At 38.9% G+C, this 19,408-nt stretch overlaps 1 protein-coding gene across 2 annotated transcripts in view; it reads left to right on the top strand.

Annotated features, from left to right (window-relative positions):
* usp28 (ubiquitin specific peptidase 28) overlaps nt 1-13,047 on the top strand; it is a 31,294-nt gene extending 18,247 nt beyond the window's left edge. For both annotated transcript variants that reach the window (XM_057820441.1, XM_057820442.1), the window contains exons 14-26: nt 580-779; nt 881-951; nt 1,930-2,158; nt 2,899-3,228; nt 6,212-6,342; nt 6,560-6,850; nt 6,929-7,024; nt 7,107-7,285; nt 7,407-7,485; nt 10,655-10,734; nt 10,810-10,933; nt 11,004-11,202; nt 11,903-13,047. In XM_057820441.1, the coding sequence (XP_057676424.1) occupies nt 580-779; nt 881-951; nt 1,930-2,158; nt 2,899-3,228; nt 6,212-6,342; nt 6,560-6,850; nt 6,929-7,024; nt 7,107-7,285; nt 7,407-7,485; nt 10,655-10,734; nt 10,810-10,933; nt 11,004-11,202; nt 11,903-12,078 (2,185 nt within the window). In that variant the 3' untranslated portion in view covers nt 12,079-13,047. The remainder of the gene's footprint in view (nt 1-579; nt 780-880; nt 952-1,929; nt 2,159-2,898; nt 3,229-6,211; nt 6,343-6,559; nt 6,851-6,928; nt 7,025-7,106; nt 7,286-7,406; nt 7,486-10,654; nt 10,735-10,809; nt 10,934-11,003; nt 11,203-11,902) is intronic.
* The last annotated feature ends 6,361 nt before the right edge of the window (nt 13,048-19,408 follow it).

Raw genomic sequence — 19,408 nt, 5'->3', positions numbered from 1 at the left:
TAATTTAAAACTCGCCATTGACACCTTGTGGTGTATTTTCAATCACTACTTTACTTATCTTTCCATTCCAACAATAATTTACAGAAAAATAGGGCATATTTTAGAGATGGTTTGAATTGCGATTAATTAAATTTTAAGCTGTGATTAACTCAATTAAAAAATGTAATAGTTTGATGGCCCTAAAAATAACCTAACCAAGCGTAACAGAAAATAATTGAGAAGCACTGCACTAGACTCCATAACGAAACTTCATTCGCCACTCCCAGTCAAAATGAATTGGACGTCTAGAATCATCAATGTCACGAAAACAAGCATTCAAAGACGGTCCACCCAGTTACAATGAATTGGTCGTCTATTGTTGTCAATATCAGGCAATGAGTTTAGAAAGACACTTTAATTTACAAGCATGTTGCTCTCCAGCTTGTTTTACGCTTTAATAGTTGTACTGTAGAATATTGTCGATTCATTTCCTGACCCGTGTATCGATAATTGTTGTAACACCATATGGTGAGGTTATCGTTATCATGAGCCTTGTATCACAAATCAAATCCGAAGGTACCCACTCTTTCTCCTCATCAGTGATCCAGCAGGTACGGAGGAGGAGGACGGCCTTGTGTCCAGCTGTCAACGTACCCCCATATACAAGCCTTTCACCCAGTGCCGACACCCCGCCGAGCGTCCGCCTCACCCGGCCCCACACAGCATCACCGAGGAGGAGCTGCACTTTGTCAAGGGCTGCCTTCAGCGATGGAGGACCGAAGTGGAGAATGACATCAATGGTACGCGTCGAATATTTTTGCTCAGAGGAATCAGGTTGTGCTTATTGTCATTTGTCATTTGGATTTACTTCTTCCGTCTTCGTGTTGTTGCGCCACCACAGAGCTAAAGGCCAACATTGACAGACTCAGTCAGACACTGGAGGGCGTGTACTCAGACGACAGTCTCTGCCAGGTAATGTTTGCATGAATCTTGGGTCATGCAGCTCTCTGTATTTTGTGCAAGGCTCAAATTGCTTACTACTTACTATTGATTTTTATGCGGGGAAAAAAAAATCAAATGATGTCTGCAGTAACAACAACAGCAAGGACAACCATTTTCTCCCTATAGTTTAATTCAATTTTAACCTTTGGTTAATCATTACCATTATTTTGTTTAACGCATACTGAATTAACTACAAAAAATATTGGCAACAAATGGAAATATTTTTTCTTAAATTACGGTATTTTTACAAGAGTGTTCCTCTCGTTGAACCCCCCCTATTATTCTAACTTCTTCTTGTAACTTTTTCACTTAGTTCTCGTACTGTTCCAACATTTAGGTAAAATTTCAACTTGATGTTAGTTCATTTATTCATCTTTCAGGGTTCCGGTAGTGCTGGAGTCTAATTCAGCTGACTAGTATGAATCGGTTGTCAGGCAATCCCAATGGCACGAGGGGACAAACAGCCATTAATGCTCATACTTGCGCCTATGGATAATTTGGAGATTTCATTCAGCCTACCATGCATGTTTTTAGGATGTGGAAGCTGGAGTACCCAGAGAAAACCCAAGGAACACAAACACTTGATCTCAGAACTGTGAAGCTAAGCACTCATGCACAGTGAATTTATTCTCAAACTATTTGAATTTAATTCCATGATGACCGTCAACTTTCAAAATGACATTTTTCCTCCTAACATTTTGACTTTTTTCATTAAAAGTAAGAAATACGCGCTTTCATGTTTTAAAAAAATGTAATATTTGTACTTTACTCTCGTAGGATTACAACATAGCCCATTACAAAATTGCAACTTTATTCTTGTGAACGGCAATACCCTAGTTACTACAAATGTTATATTTCAATTACATTATTTGTTTGTATTTTTTATTTTGTGTCAAATTTATCTTTCAATTTTGTTGTCGTTCAACTCGGGTTCTTCCCTTTATTTAGGTGCCCTACAGACTCCATGCGGTGCTGGTCCACGAAGGTCAAGCGTCAGCAGGCCACTACTGGGCATACATTTATGACCATGCCAACCAGCGCTGGATGAAGTACAATGACATCACTATCACAGAGTCTTCGTGGGAGGAGCTGGAGCGGGACTCTTTTGGTGGCATGACCAATGCCAGCGCCTACTGTCTCATGTACATTGATGACAGGCTACCCCACCTTATTACTGGTATCTTCTTTTTTTGGGGTTGTAAAAGGGAATGGAATGTTAGCTTAAAATTCCAGTGAAATAAATAACAAATACAGTATATTGGACTATAGTCAAAGGGCATATTACCGTATTGGCCCGAATATAAGACGGCACTGATTATAAGACGACCCCCTCTTTTTCAAGACTCAAGTTTGAAAAAAGGACTTTTTGAACACCGAACTAATTTTTATACAGAAAATAACTACAGTACATCTGAAACAAATGATTATAACAATATATTTGAGAGAAAAAGCATGTTATTTTGCCTCATTCAAATCTTAATATCTGAACATTTAAGTATGTAAACTAAAGTGCAATCACATTCGTAAATGAATGGCTTCTGGTTTTTGAAATGTAAATAAACCAATCTATTGTGATAAAACAAGAAAATTGCAATAACTGCATTAGCCATCAAAGTCAAGTCTAACTGTAACTGTAGTCTTGAAACAAATCTGAATAAGGAAAAACATTGCAATAAAATAATGAGAGTAGCTGAGATCTATCGTGACAGAACATTGCTTCAATGATATCTGGCGCCATCTAGCGTCGTGAATGGGTATACTGTCTAGACCACGAATATAAGACGACCCCCTCTTTTTCAGGCTTATTTCAATGCAAAAAACACCGTCTTATATTCAGGCCAATACGGTAATCATTCTTACTTATCATTTCAAAAACCAACAATATTTTAAACTAATAATTGCTGCTTTTCCCTTCAGAACACACAGATGATGAAACAGGGCAGGTTCTGCACGGCATGGACTCGCTACCACCCGTTCTGAGACGCTACGTGCAACAAGACAACTGCTGGTTCCAGCAGGAGCTCAGCGAGTGGGAGGAGCAGCTCTGCCAGGCGGCGGCCGCTGCAGCAACGCCACAGGGCGAGGCCACGCTCTCCACCGTCGAGACCTGTGACGCCGGCGCGGACCACGACGGTCACCTGGCCACGTCACATGAAACTGAGGAGCCGGTCCAGGGAGCTAATTCTTCAGAACCGCAAGCTGAGGCACAGATTGATCCTGAACCAGACTCCGAAGAGCCACCAGAAGGTGTGTTATGAGTAATATGGGGGTGTTGTGTCGTTTAGTTTGATTGATGATGATCGACGTACAATTATGCTGCTCTTTTCATTCTTTGACTTTGAATTTACAGTGGTATGAAAAAGTATCTGAACCTTTTGAAATTTCTCAAATTTCTGCAATCACCATCAAATGTGATCTGATTTTTGTCAAAGTCACACAGATGTAAAAACAGTGTCCGCTTTAACTAAAACCACCCAAACATTTATAGGTTTTGTTACAGTCCGCGAATGCGGAATACAAGATTGGACTCAAGAACAGACAACAACTGAGGGGATGGTACAATGGTTTATAAAGACAACCAAAACAAAAACACACGATTACAGAAAAAGGGAGAGTAAAAAAGGAGTCCGTGACAAGAGGTCGATGGGGATCGTATAACACTAAAAACTAGGCGGTGGGCAGCGAGCCAATAAGATGACAAAAATAACCACACTCAATACCTGCACAAGGTAGAGGAATGACCAAACGAAAAAACAGCTGACGAACAAACTAGCAAATCCAACGATCCTCAACAGTACTGTACAAGTGTCGAATGGTGATAAGAAAGCAAATATCTCGGCACAGTTGTCTTGGATTGCCGGCGTCATATACTTATGTTGTTTAGCAGGTGCGATGTCAGGAACGCCCACACAGCCGGCTCTGTAACAAAACAAAATCTAACCAGCAGCAGAATTTGACAGGTTTTCATATTTTAATAAGGATGCAAACAATGACAGAAGGGTGAAAAATAAGTAAGTAAATTCTCTGCCGAAGGAGACTTAAAGAGCAATTGAAACCAATTTTTACCAAACAGTTAAAGTCAGGTGTGTGCCCAATCACTGATGAGAGGTTTGAAAGTGCCCTGCCCACTATAAAACACACACCTGGTAAGAATTGTCTTGATGATAAACTTTGTCTGATGTGCATCATGGCTCGGTCAAAAGAGCTGTCTGAAGACCTGCGATCAAGGATTGTTGATTTGTATAAAGCCGGGAAAGGATAAAAACCCATCCGTAAAAGGCTGGATGTTCATCAATCGACAGTCAGAGAAGTTGTCTACAAATGGAGAGAGTTTGGCACTGTTGCTTCTCTCCCAATGAGTGGCCATCCACCAAAGATGACGCCAAGAATTCGGTGCAGAATACTCAGAGAGGTAGAAAAGAACCCTAGAGTGTCTGCTAAAGACTTACAAAAATCACTGACACAGTCCAATATGTCTGTGCACACATCAAGTACATGTAAAACTATGGCCAAGAACGGTGTTCATGGAAGAACTCCACAGAGGAAGCCATTGCTGTCTAAAAAAAACATTGCTGCTCGTTTAATATTCGCAAAAAGGCACTTGGACACTCCACAGAAGTGTTGGGAAAATATTTTGGCGACTGATGAAACCAAAGTTGAGTTGTTTGGGAGTAACACACAACGTCATGTGTGGCGGAAAAATGGAACAGCTGACACACATCAACACCTCATCCCCACCGTGAAGCACGGTGGAGGGAGCATCATGATTTAGGGCTGTTTTGCTACCTCAGGGCCTGGACAACTTGCAATCATTAATGGAAGAATGAATTCAAAAGTTTATCAGGATGTTTTGCAGGAAAACCTGAGGCCATCTGTCAGACACTTGAAGCTAAAACGAGGACAGATGCTGGAATAAGACAATGATCCAAACCACATAAGTAAATCAACTTAAGAATGGTTTCAGAAGAACAAAATACACGTTCTGGAGTGGCCAAGTCAAAGTCCCGACTTAAACCCCATTGAGATGCTGTGGCGGGACCTAACGACAGCCATTCATGCCAGACATCCCAGGAATCTGACTCAACTACAGCAGTTTTGTAGGGAAGAATGGGCCAAGATTAGTCCTGATCGATGTGCGAGACTGATCTGCAGCTACAGGAAGTGTCTAGATGAAGTTGCTTCCAAAGGGGGAGGCCACAAATTATTAAATGCGATGGTTCACTTACTTATTTTCCCCCTTCTGTCATTGTTTGCATACTATGATGATTAAAATATCAAAAATTATAAATGGACTCCACCTTGGAAGCCACTGCTGTCTAAAAAAAAAAACATTGTTGCTCGTTTAATGTTCGCAAAAAGGCACTTCATCATCATCATCAACACCTCATTCCCACCATGAAGCATGGTGGAGGGAGCATCATGATTTGGGGCTGTTTTCTACCTCAGGGCCTGGACAACGTGCATTCATTAATGAAAGAATGAATTCAAAAGTTTATCAGGATGTTTTGCTGGAGAACCTGAGGCCGTCTGCCAGACAGTTGAAGCTAAAAAGAGGACAGATGCTGCAACAAGAAAATGATACAAAACACAGAAGTAAATCAACTTCAGAATGGTTTTAGAAGAACAAAGTGGCCAAGTCAAAGTCCAGACTTGAACCCCATTGAGATGCTGTAGCATGACCTAAAGACAGCAATTCATGCCAGACATCCCAGGAACTGACTGAACTACGGCAGTTTTGTAGAGAAGACTGGGCCAAGATTAGTCCTGATCGATGTGCCAGACTAATCTGCAGCTACAGAAAGCGTCTGGTTGAAGTGATTGCTGCCAAAGGGGTGGGCACAAAATATTAAATGTGATATATTACTTGCTTATTTCTCCCCCTTCTGTCATTGTTTGCATACTATCCTCATTAAAATATGGAAACCTATAAATGTTTGGGTGATTTTAGTTAAAGCAGACACTGTTTTTTCATCTGTCTTGACAAAGATCAGATCACATTTGATGGTGATTATATGCAGAAATGTGGGAAATTCCAAAAGGTTCAGATACTTTTTCATACCACTGTAACTGAGTTCATCATTAGTGAACCTCCAATCCATTTCAATAGGGAGGACAGGCAGCGAATAAACATTTGTTCATTCACTGCCCACCCTCTCAGTCTAAAAGGATTGGACGTCTAGCGCCATTCATGGCAGCCAATGATAATTGTCTTTCGTTGCCCCTTGAAAAGAATCCGAAAAACCACTACTGCCTCAGAGTTCCGAGTGCCAGGCAGATGACGGCGAGCCCGCCACCAGCGCCCCCCCTCAGCCCGACGAGTGTTCCGACACCCCAGCGGCTGAGAAGGACCCTCAAAGTCAGGTGGGGTTGACAGTGGATGATTAATTGAAATATGTGTGTATTTACAGTGCATTGCTCGCAACATTCCAGTCTGCACACTTGTGTCATGGACACACTTCAAATATTATGTTGATGTGTTGAGGGACTCATGTGACATGACATTCCCAAGATGTCTTACACTTCCCATGCTTTTACATAGTACTGAATGATTGACGGTCGTGTTTGTCTCGCCTGTTAGGCTGCTGCTCCTGAAGTTGAGTCCGACAGCAACCAGCTGCCATCAGACCTCTCAGTGGAGGAGAAAGGAGACACAAATGCGAAGGAGGAGGAAGTAGAAGTGGTAGAAGAAGTTCAAGGTGACGCCGAGGCGTCCCCCGAGGAACCTCCTCAGCAGGAAGCCGATCGGGACATAGAGGAGCGGCAAGTGCCCACCAGACGGCGGCAGGCTGAGAATGAGGTGTCCGAAGTAGAGATTCCCAATGTGGGCAAGATTATGGTGAGGGCGGATGCTGATGGATACAATGAAGAGGTGAGTGAATTCAAAAGTCATGCCCACTCCCTGTAAAAATAAGTTTAATGGACTTGATTGACAATAACTTTATGACAGATGATGTTGACACCAGCCATGCAAGGTATCATTCTCGCCATAGCAAAAGCCAGACAAGCATTCGACTCAGAGGGGCCCGAGGCCGGACTCATCAAGGTCGAATTTATTTTTTCATATTGATTCATACTACATAATGGATCAACTTGAATTTGATACTGAATCAAAATGTCTCCACCAGGCATTCCACGAAGAATATTCGCGCTTGTACGAGCTTTCTCAGGAGGAGACCACGCCGAGGGAGGACGCGCGACTGCAGCACGCCCTGGTTTACTTCTTCCAGAACAAAGCGCCCAAACGCGTCATCGAGCGGACGCTGCTCGAGCAGTTCACTGATCGCAACCTCAGCTTTGATGAGAGGTGAAATCAGACTTCCGCATTGCCACCTTTTAATTTTTTGTCTAAAAAGTAAATACTGCCACCTTGTGTCATGTGACTCCTGCACAATTTCTAAATTTGAGAATTTATGTTGGTCTTGCAGAGCCATCAGTATTATGAGGGAAGCCCGAGCTAAGCTGCGCCTCATCAAACCGGAGGACATGGACATGGATGAGTACCTGGTACTGTCAATTACTGGAGATAGTTATGTTTAACTCATTTGTTGCAATTGCCTGAGATGAACGTCCAATTTGTTTGGACTGGGAAGGTTTGCAGTGAACCCCAAATGACATTATAGGAATTGGGCAATGCTGCTTATGAATACATTAGGGCTGTCTCTGGCTGTCAGAAACGAGTATTTAGATCAGGGGTGTCCCGTCCTCAAGGGCCACTGTGGGTCCTGGTTTTTGTTCCTACCGATCGAGCACAGACCGCTTAAGCAATGAGGTTTCTGCTAAAACCAGCAGTACTTGACTACAATTAATTGATTACACTTGTAAGACACCAGATTGGTGCGAACGTGTCATCCTGTTTTGTTGGAAAGCAGTGGTAGAATGTAATGAAGTAAAAGTACTTTTTTTTTTACTGTACTAAAGTACATTTTTCTGTATCTGTATTTTACTTGAATACAAATATGATGTGATACTTTTTATTCGGACTTCGCTACATTTTAGTAGTAGACAGAGGTGGGTAAAGTAGACAAAATATACTCAAGTAAAAGTAAAAACAGTATCCAGTGAAAAGAATACTCAACTAATGAGTAACATTGTGAGTAACTGCTTATTTTTGTTTGTATTTATTTATTTATTTATTTAAAACAATGGTATTTTTTTTCTCTCAGCACAAACTTATATATATGAGCTGTTGTTATAATAATGCTGTACTTCTCTCAGCACAAACTTATTTACAGTATATCAACTGTCGTTATTATACTGGATTCACAGAGCCTTTCTGCTATCCAGCGAGTTAAACACCTCCACACAAAAAGTCAGAGACGCCAGGATGGGTTTGGACCTCGATTTATATAGCAGGTGTAAAACTGAAACATTGAAATACACAACAAAAATTAGTGTGCTTCTCAGTCAGCACATCCCTCTTAAATATTAACATAAATGTTTGTATACTTACAGGGAATGCCAATGTAAGAACTTAAAGTGATGACACACATCCGCACAGTACCATTTGCTTTTCTTTTCTACAGAGAGTGGCGCACATTCCCGCGCACAAACTTCCTGACTCTCTTAAAGGGGCAGTGCACCCGTGAAACACATGACAATGTTCAGACAAATAAAGGGGGCAGAACAGTTATAATGATACTGTAATGTCCATTACATAACCTCATTAAGCCAAAGAAATACCAAAAAAAAAAGAAAAATCACTGAATTCCATTAAGCATTGTTTGTCCAAAGAGCTTGAGTGCCCTCTAGTGGAGAAATAAGTTTGTAGTTTGGATAGTGAATACCGTACACTGGGAAAAAAAGACTCTTCTAAAACGAGTAAAACATTACTTAAAATGAGATAAGATTTGCTTACGACAAGAACATTTTGCCAATGGAACAAGCCATTTTTGTCTTGGTAAGAATTCTTAAAATAAGACATCTTTACTAAATAAGACATAAGACTCAAGTAAGACGTATTTTACTAGCTCAACGAGATCTCGAAACTAGTTATACTTTACTAGTTCATCCTGAATGGATGTCTTATTTTAAGAATTCTTAGCAAGACAAAAATTGCTTGTTCCATTGGCAGGATTTTCTTATTTGTTATAAGCAAATCTTTGAGGAAATCAAATAATTTTTTACTCGTTTTAGAAGTGGCATTTTTTGCAGTGTAGTTCCTTCATAGTTACTATTATGAAATTAAAAGGATCATATCTCTGGTTTTCCATGGTCAATCGGTGCCAAATAAAAACTGGGAGAAAGGTTCAATTCCGTGCTTTTGAGTCATGTTGAAGGCAGCACTCTATGTCAAATACTTCATTTTTTAAGGTGATTTAAAGACGCCACGTGATTGAACAAGCTGGCGTGATCATAGAACGGCAAGCTTGCATCTGATTGGTTTAATGGAGTCATGTGATTATTGTTGCGACATCTCATTGGTGAAATTAGTAGAGCTACTTTTGTCATCGCTAGCAAAAAAAAAAAAATAATAATAATATATAGAATAAAGAGGAAAAATTTAACGACTCCTGTGTAGCCCAAAGTAGCGGGTTAAGAGTAGCGTTTTTTCTTCACAAATCTACTCAAGTAAAAGTAAAAAGTATGGCTTTGGTAAAACTACTCCTAGAAGTACATTTTTCTCAAAAAGTTACTCAAGCAAATGTAACGGAGTACATGTAATGTGTTACTACCCACCTCTGGTAGTAGATGCGTTGTAGTAGATGGGTGCTGCACACTCTTGTACAGTAGATGGAGGTAAGCATCTGATACTTGCTTGCAAGCTGCCATAAAGCTAAGTTTTGGAGTTTTTTTTTTTTTAACTTGTTAAGGTTCTGTTTACAGTGCAGTCAATTTTATTGCTTGTTTTTTCTATTCTGTAGTTTTAAATAAAATTGAGCAAATTTCTTGTTCTTTGATTATTGCCTCAGATCTTTGTAAATATGTATCATATTTTTGCATTGGCTGAAAATACTTTAACTTTTTACTTGTAAATTTTAAAGCAAGTACTTTTGTACTTGAGTAAAGTTTTCTGAGATGTACTTTTTTCATTAGTATTTTTTGCCTCTGTATCTGTACTTTTACTCAAGTAAAAAAAAGTGAGTACTTCATCTACCACTGTTGGAAGAAATCCAGCACCCAGTGCGGCCCAATGTGGCCGCATAATCACAGGTTATTTTTGTGGTTAGTTGACTAATTGTTTCATTTATAAGTTATGTATTATTTACTGTCATATAACTGTGGGTTTTACAGTAGGACTCGAAATATTCAGTGGAACTGAAAACTATGAGCTGAGAAAGGTTAAGAGTATAAATATTGATAAAATATTCAGTATTCATAATGTAAATAATATTTTTTTTTCATTCAATATAAATAAAAATTCATAGTATAAAAAATTGAATATTATGAATGACTATGTAAATACATTATGTATCATTGCTTTCCAAAACAAATATTTACAAATGTGTAATTATGATGAATTACAAAAATTATCGTCTGCTTTTGTTATCGTTCCCTCCAAGGCCAAAAGGATTGAACGTCCATGTCTGTCAGTTAGGGCTATATGGATTAGTGGTGAATGGTATTGAAACGATAATTCACTTTTAGCCCTCCTAGCAATAACAAAGGTTTTGACAGATTTTGATTTGTACCTACAAATTGTGCTAAAATCTATTTGTCAATGGACATTCCACAGCAGTGGCATGATGACTACAGAACATTCAGGACCGTCTTCGTCTACCTGCTGACCGGACTGGAGCACTACCAGCACGGAAAGTAAGTGTTACCGGATCATTTTCCAGATCAATGTTCACAAACCATCATTTTCTTTTTCAAAAAATTACTTTGCAGGATACGTGAGGCTCTGACCTACCTGGCCCACGCCTATGACGCCAACGCCGCCCTCCTTAGGAGTGGGGAGAAGCGTGGCGTGGACACATCTCTTATTGCACTTTACAGGAGGAGGTGTCTCACAGTGAGTGAGGTTTCGTGGCTTCCTTTTGCAGAGCATATGAGGCCCTAAAATACACCCTTCCTCACCGCAGACACTGAACGAAAGCGCCACGCGGCTCTTCGCCAGCGGCGATGAGAGCAAGGTGGAGGAAGGCGTGGCCATCATGGATGAGGTGGTCATCCCCTGCCTACATTTGATGAGCCGTGAGACGCCGCTGTCGCAGGAGGACCGCGACACCATGGAGAACATCCGCAGCCAGTGGTGTTGCTGTCTTGGACAGGACATGGATGGTACGATCCAGAATAGTCTAAAAATTACTCTCAGTGTAATTTTTGGCAGCCCTTTTAGTTTTAGTCTTTTGGACACAAATATTTATTAGTCTTACACTGTGTGAGAAAAAAAAATCAGCTATTTTTGATGCAAAAGCCAAGTTACCGCCGAAAACTAAGTAAGATGAAGTTATGTTAAGCAGAGGCCAATATCTTAAGTAAACTTAACTTTTGTTAAGTAAATTGAACTCAACATTTTGAGTAAACTGAATTTTTGTTAAGTAAGCATAATTCAAACTTTTAAGTAATCTGAATTTACGGTAAGAGACCAGCATCTACCTAAGCAGCCATATTCAAAGCATTGCCATAATTACAAACATATTCTGGAAAATTGAACCCCTTTATTTGTTCTTGAAGTGATTTTGGTCACAATCTGCAGTTGTAGATGTGTGAGCAGCAAACGGGTGCTTTTATCTTGTCAGCAATATGCGTGGGTACATTGCGTGCCATGTTCAGGACAAAGTGGAATATCCTTCCACTTTGTGCTTTGCGGTTCAGGTATTTTATCAAAGAAACATTCCTTGTATTTTACTGTACATAAATAAACAAAAATAGGAGAAATGTACTGTAGCAGAAGGAAATGCAGTGGAGTGAAAGCTGCTAGAAATGGAAGTCATATACTATCATGTAACGTTACGAGCCCTCTTCCTCTCTCGTGCAGACTCGCTGCAGATGAAACTTGGCGAGTTCCTGCCTCGCGTCCTGGACTGCTCGGCCGAGACGGTGGTCCTCAAAGACCCGCCCAAGGTGCACGTGAACCAGGCTCACGACCTGTGCAGTCGCTTGGCCGCCGTCATGGAGTCTATACGCAACACTGCCGTGGTCGCCGTCAAGTAACGTCAACAAAATGACTTTGAATCCACGCGAGATGGCTGGCGGCCGGCCAGCTTGAGACTTGTGTGTCATTTGCTCCGCACGTGTGTCGCTCTGTAGCCGGTTAGACTTAGCAAGCAGCCATTTTGACACGGAATCTCACTCGGTAAGGGTGAATGAAGATACTGTAGATTGATCGATTTTGTGAAATTGATTGTTGATTTATCATCTTGAAGCACTTAACCCATATGTCTGAATTTACTTTGAACAAATATAAAGCATTGGAGGAATACCCAAGTAGATAAAAATAATTTGGCTCTCATTGCCGACGCTAGACGTCCAATACATTTTGACTGGGAGTGGGCGAATAAACACATGAATTACATGATAAAAAGATATTTTAAAAATGTGTTTGTTTGTTTTTTTTTTAATTTCATACTGTTTAATATCCCTTAAGGTTTTTTTTTTTATTTAAGATTTTCCAATTTAATTTGAAAAATATATATTTTATTCATTTGTCATGTACCAGTGTATTCGACTAATACTTTTGTATTGTATTGTGTGTTAAATGTAAATTCAGGCATCAAGGAGTTAATCAATGATTAATTTTTCCCAATTAATCGATCAGGAAAACAGTCAGTACTGCAGGAAGTGACACATGAGTATGATTGTGTGAGCGCACGACAACAAGAAACATTTGTTTTTCTAAATATGTATTTTGTATTATTACTTTGTATTTTTCCAGTGCAGACTTTGCTAAGTCGAATTACGTAGGTGAAACTCCAAAAGTAAACATTGTTACTGAGAGATCATTAGAGGAAGTGCAATAGAGTCATTCAAGAGGCCGATTTTTTTTTTTTTTTAAACCATTAAACCACCAAAATGCGTCTGGCACATCCATGACGTGAATAAATCTTTTCAAATGAGATTTTCAAGTACAAAAACTTGTTTGTATCTCATGTGCCACTGATAGCACCATCGCCTCTTGGCTCATATCCAATAAATGTTCAACATTTTGTGTGTTCTCTTCTTTGACAGTTATTTCACCTCTTATCTCGAGCTGTCAACGCATCCTTATAAAAATGTTCTTGTAGTATATTGTAAAAATGAATGAGCCCAACATGTTCCAGTTGGGTCAGCATTGCAGAGGGAGGATTTTAGGAGGCATCTCCAACAAAAAAAAAGCTATAAATATATGGGGCTTCATATGTAGCAGATGGCAGCATTACAGTAGTCACAGTGCTGCACACACTAGCTCCCTCGGATATACATATATATATTATATAGTATATACTAGAGATGGGTCCGATCACGTCATTTTCAAATTATCGGAATCTGCAAAAAATTATCGGCCATGCCTTATATTAATATATATATATTTTTTAATTAAATTGTTTTCTAATTGTATTGAACGTTACAGACATAATATGTTACACTCATCCAGAGTCTTTAGTTTAGGCTTAATGTAGGGCAGTACTTCTCAAATAGTGGGGCGCGCCCCCCTGGGGGGGGAGCAGAGCGATGCCAGGGGGGGCGCATGTGACCTCGGGGAACATGCTTTTTTTTTTTTTTTTTCTGCCGTACTGGAATAAAGTGTACTTGCGCATCCACTCAGTGGGTGGCAGTGGCGCTCTCATTTTCAGAGTGCGTGCAGTATTTTTGAACTAAGGAAGGAGCGATGCCAGGGGGGCGCATGTGACCTCGGGGAACATGCTTTTTTTTTTTTTTCTGCCGTACTGGAATAAAGTGTACTTGCGCATCCACTCAGTGGGTGGCAGTGGCGCTCTCATTTTCAGAGTGCGTGCAGTATTTTTGAACTAAGGAAGAGCACTCATTACACAGAAAACAAATATGAAGAGCAGTGCGCCGCTGTAGGTTCACTATCCTCTTCCCCTCACTATCCACTCGCTCTCGCTATATGATTGGCCGAAGAGTCGAAATGCTCTCCCGTGATTGGCCGAAGAGTCGAAATGCTCTCCCGTAAAATGCCTGTTTAAAAATGTTCCTGTTGTTACTTCTTGCGTTCGCTTAAAAGTGCTCATTTAAAAAGGAAAATCGATGGATGATACTACACACAGAGCGTATTATTAACAAATGCTAAAGTTGTATATTCATATACCGAGAATAAGGAACGTCACTGACAAGCGCAGGCCCCCGCGAGTGGATAGTGAGGGGACTAGGATAGTGCGCCTACACCGCCGCCGTTTTCGAAAGCCGTTTTCCGACCGGACTCACTCACGCAGCGACCCACTGTCTTGTCCGGTTCTCACGCCGCCGCCCGATAAGTGCCATTTTCGGCTTGGGATCGTCACAACGACCGCCCTCACCTATGGTTCTACCTCGGCCGCCGAGAATGCGCTTTGTTCGTGCTGTTTGCCTTTTAGCTTTGACTTTTAATACTGTGGGTGATGAGGAAAGACTGTTTACTGTGTCTAAAAATAATTATAGCGGACCGCCAGAAGCCAAATCAATTAAGACGCCACTTAAAGACATTCGACCCCAATCTCATTGATAAGCCGCTTGATTGTTTTTCAGCGAAAACGTGCCGAATATTGCCAACAATCGTCCTACTTTGTCAGTGTTATATCAGTAAACCAGTGAGCATTGTTAGCATGCTCATTGCAAAATGACTCCACACCATTGCAAAGGAGGTAATACTGAGTGTGAGCAGCAAAAATAAAAACTGTCCTTCTGCCCAAGGACACTCTTTTTTTCCTTTATTCATTTTTGTTTTTTCGGTCAAATTTTTTGGCATATTGTCCTCATGAGTGAATGTTTGTAATCAATTTGAATTTGTTATTATTTACTGATTTTATTACATTTTATTTTTCTGTATCAAATGGTCAAAAATGTACCTTGAGTGTATTTTTACAGTTTGAATGTGACTTTTTTTTTTAAAATTCAGGCAAATTGATGCACGTCAAGTCTTCTCTGTTACAAACAAAACAATGTTAATAAAGTTATACTTTATTATAAGTTGATCTATGTTACTTTTTTTCTTTATTAGAAAAAAAGGACACAATATTAGGCAGATGCGTATTTATAATAGTAATAATACAATACTACAGTAATAGACAATACTATTTACAGTGGCGGCAGAGAGTTTGGGGGGGCGCGAAACATATACGTCTTGCTTGGGGGGGGCGTAGCAGAAAATAATTGAGAAGCACTGATGTAGGGTTATCAAAAATATCCCAATGTCGGCAGCAATTAATTTATTAAAAAATGTGTCACGTTAAAATATTTAACGCTATTAATGTATTCACTGCACGACCCTCTCACTCATTATCACACTCAATCTGTTATGACGCTGTTTTACCAATATAGAGAGATTAAAGGCAGCGCCAAATGAGTAGAGTGAATTTTGGCAGCCCTGAAACCGTTCTTCAATTGGCTTGAACCTTGCATTCCCTCTCCCTGTGATTAGAAATATCATGGGAAGCAATATGGGGAAGCAGGGTGACAATAGATCTTTGTTTTAACACCTTAATTTATTCCCCATAGCAGAGAAGATATATCCATTGGAAGCACAACGCACAGTAATAGTTTTACTTCCCACTTCCCATCATGGTTTCAACTTCCCATCATGCATTGGCGCATGCTGCAGTATCATTTACTGAAAGCTCAACAAACACACTAGATGGCAATATTTAGTCATAATACACAAAGTCACAAGTCTTTCTATCCGTGGATCCCTCTCACAGAAATAATTTTAATAATGTAAATGCCATCTTGAGGATTTATTGTCATAATAAACAAATACAGTACTTATGTACTGTATGTTGAATGTATATATCCGTCTGAGTTTTATTCATTTTTTTCTTAATGCATTGCCAAAATGTATATGATCGGGAAAAATTATCGGGAATGATTGGAATTGAATCGGGAGCAAAAAAAAGCAATCGGATCGGGAAATAACGGGATCGGCAGATACTCAAACTAAAACGATCGGGAGCAAAAAAACATGATCGGAACAACCCTAGTATATACTGTATATGGCGGAAAACAGACAAGTCTGAAAAAGCAGTTTCTGCTCTTGGACTCCTCTTTAAAAGAAACTGCTGTATTTTAAGCCAAAAGAACTGTTGTGTTTAATAGAACAATATGTTTATATGCTGCCATAGCAGATTCATGGCGCATTAAGCCCTCAAACTATTTTTAATTTGTCCGTTTTACCCTGAAAACCCCAATTTACAGACGTCGCGCAACCGCTTTTGTTTCAACCCAGCCATAAAATGAAGGTAGTTAATTATATTTATTATTCAAAATGTTATTTTAAAAATCATTAATTGATGTCTAATTTTTCATAAAAAAAAAAACGACTTTAAAAATTATTCACTCGCATATTTTAAACTTTTAAACAAATGATGTCACAATGAAAAAAATGGTGTCTGTAAAAAAGTCAGGGATATCTACCTCATAACCATTACTTAATTGTATTTTTTTTGTTACTGTCGCATTTTCTCCGATATGTTAGATGATAAATAATAGATCAAACAAAGAAAAATTGAAAAACACCTTTAAAAGAGTAAATATATGAGAAAGAAAATCTCGACCACTCCTTGATGTCTGAGATTTCTGCATCGCGACCCTTGTTATATTACCATGTTTCACTGATAAAATCCCCCAAAAATCCAGCCGTGGCCATTCACAGCTGTGTCTTGACACTTGGTGATACATGCTACATGGAGTTTTTGGGTTGAAACAAGGTAAGTAAGCGATCATGCTCTCGCGTACTCTCATGTCCAGATAGGGTTTTGCCGTTTAAAAAAATTTTTTTAAATGCCCTCCTCTTCAAAATTTTTCTTCCCTCAGAAAATTGAGATTTTAAGCTTTCCAATGATGTATCAAACATACATGTAGGACAAGTTAGAAATTTGGCCAAATTGGGGGTCTCAGAGTGGAACTTCAAGTCATCTGAGTGTTTTCCACCATATATACATATATACTGTGTGTATATATATATATATATATATATATATATATATATATATATATATATATATATATATCAGGGGTCGTGTTAACCGAATATTTTCCGTCGTTGACCAGTTTTTTAAAACGGTGACGGAAAAAACTGAAGTCCATGCGTCATTTTGACAGGTTGCAATTCACACCCCAGACCACAGGGTGGCGAGTGAGCATATTAATTAGCTATTGTCTCTCTTGATGCATGACGTCGTTGGCCTTACTCGGAAAAATGTCAAGGCAACTGAGTGTTTGCCTGGCACGGCCATACTGTTCTCCCTGTATTTTTCAAACACTGAGAGAAAAGTCTGGGACACAGCCTCTCAAGTAGGTACAAAATCAATCGACAAATCAGATTTGTTTATTTGCGTGACGTGTTCTTCACGAGCAACGTCACTCTTGCGCGCCGAAAGTCGTCTTTACAACAACACGGATGGCGGGAGAGCCGACAATATGTTCCAATCCGCGGTAAATTCAGTTTTAAATGAGCTAAAACACATCGACACGAAACACTGACAACAGTCTGTCTCGCGCTAGCTATGTTGAATAAACTCCGTTCTCCTCGTATGTTTACTTCCGCGCGCAAGTCCCTCGTCCTGCCCTCGTCGCTTTGCTAACGGCACGTCTGCCCGTCGCTGATTGGTGCACTCCGCTGTCTGTTTGCCTCTTGTTAAGCTTGTTCGGACAGAATATTAATTAAAATTGAATGAAAACTAAATACTATTGAATATGTCATTATTATCATTTTAAAAATGTAAGTGACGGGTAAAAATAGATTATGACCGGATTTTTATGACACTGTCAGTCAAAATGACAGACAACGAAAAAGTCTAGCGCAACCTCTGATATACATATACTGTATATATATACTGGACTGTCTCAGAAAATTAGAATACACAATATTCTAATTTTCTGAGACAGTCCTGTATATTGTTCTATGTAAAGGACGTCAGCCAAGGTCGGCCCCCCACATTTTTACCACGCCAAATCTGGTCCCCTTTGCAAAAAGTTTGGACACCCCTGCTTTAAATGGTGGATTAATGTACAGGACTGTCTCAGAAAATTAGAATACACAATATTCTAATTTTCTGAGACAGTCCAGTATATATATATATATATATATATATATATATATACTGTATGTATATATATATAAATATATATATATATATACATATATATGTATGTGTATATATATATATATATATATATATATATATATATATATATATACACACATATACATATATATGTATATATATATATACATATATATATGTCTTGTGTATATATATATAAGACATATGTCTTATATATGTCTTGCTCAAGGACACTTAGACGAGTTCATCAGGGCGGAGACTTGGGGGACAACTACTCTACCACTGAGCCACGCCACCCCACATATATACATATACATATATACATATATACATATATATATATACATATACAAGAGTTTGCTGTTAGACAGCACAAAAAGCCTTGCTGTAAAACTTACCAAAAGGCAGAATACCGTCTGAGCGGGACATGTGCGTTAATTGCGTCAAATATTTTAACGTGATTAATTTAAAAAATTAATTACCACGCGTTAACGCGATAATTTTGACAGCCCTAATATATATATATATATATATATATATACTGTATATGTATGTGTATATATATATATATATACTGTATATGTATGTGTATATATATATATATATATATATATATATATATATATATTAGGGCTGTCAAAATTATCGCGTTAACGCGTGGTAATTTATGCTTTTTCTTTAACCCCTAAAACCTAACTTGTGGTGAGAGTATGAGAGCGCATAATTCAAGACACCATGATTTTAACAAGATATTATTGTTTACTTACCTTTTTTCGATCCAAAAACTCGTGCAGCATGTCTCACCAAGTGTCAAGACACAGCTGTGAATGGCCACAGCTGGATTTTTAGGGGATTTTATGGGACAAAACACGGTAATATAACAAGGGTCGCAACACAGAAATCGCAGACATCAAGGAGTGGTCGAGATTTTCTTTTTCAAACATTTACCCTTTAAAAAAATTGTTCTTCAATTTTTCTTTGTTTGGATCGATTATTTATCATCTAAAATATCGGGGAAAATGCGACAGTGAGGAAAAAAATACAATTAAGCGATAGTTATGAGGTTGCTATCCGTGACCTATTAACAGACACTATTTTTTCATTGTGACGTTATTTGTTTAAAAGTTTAAAATATGGGAGCAAATAATTTTATGAGGTCTTTTTTTTTTTTTTTTTTTTTTAACTAAATATTAGACATCAATTAATGATTCTACGCCAAAATGATAGACATTTTGAATAATATACATAACTACTTACCTTCTTTTTATGGCTGGGTTGAAACGAGC

Source organism: Corythoichthys intestinalis, chromosome 18, assembly GCF_030265065.1.
Source record: "Corythoichthys intestinalis isolate RoL2023-P3 chromosome 18, ASM3026506v1, whole genome shotgun sequence".
Lineage (NCBI taxonomy): Eukaryota > Metazoa > Chordata > Actinopteri > Syngnathiformes > Syngnathidae > Corythoichthys > Corythoichthys intestinalis.
The sequence above is the reverse complement of the archived record's forward strand: the minus strand, read 5'-3'. Positions and strand labels throughout refer to the sequence as shown.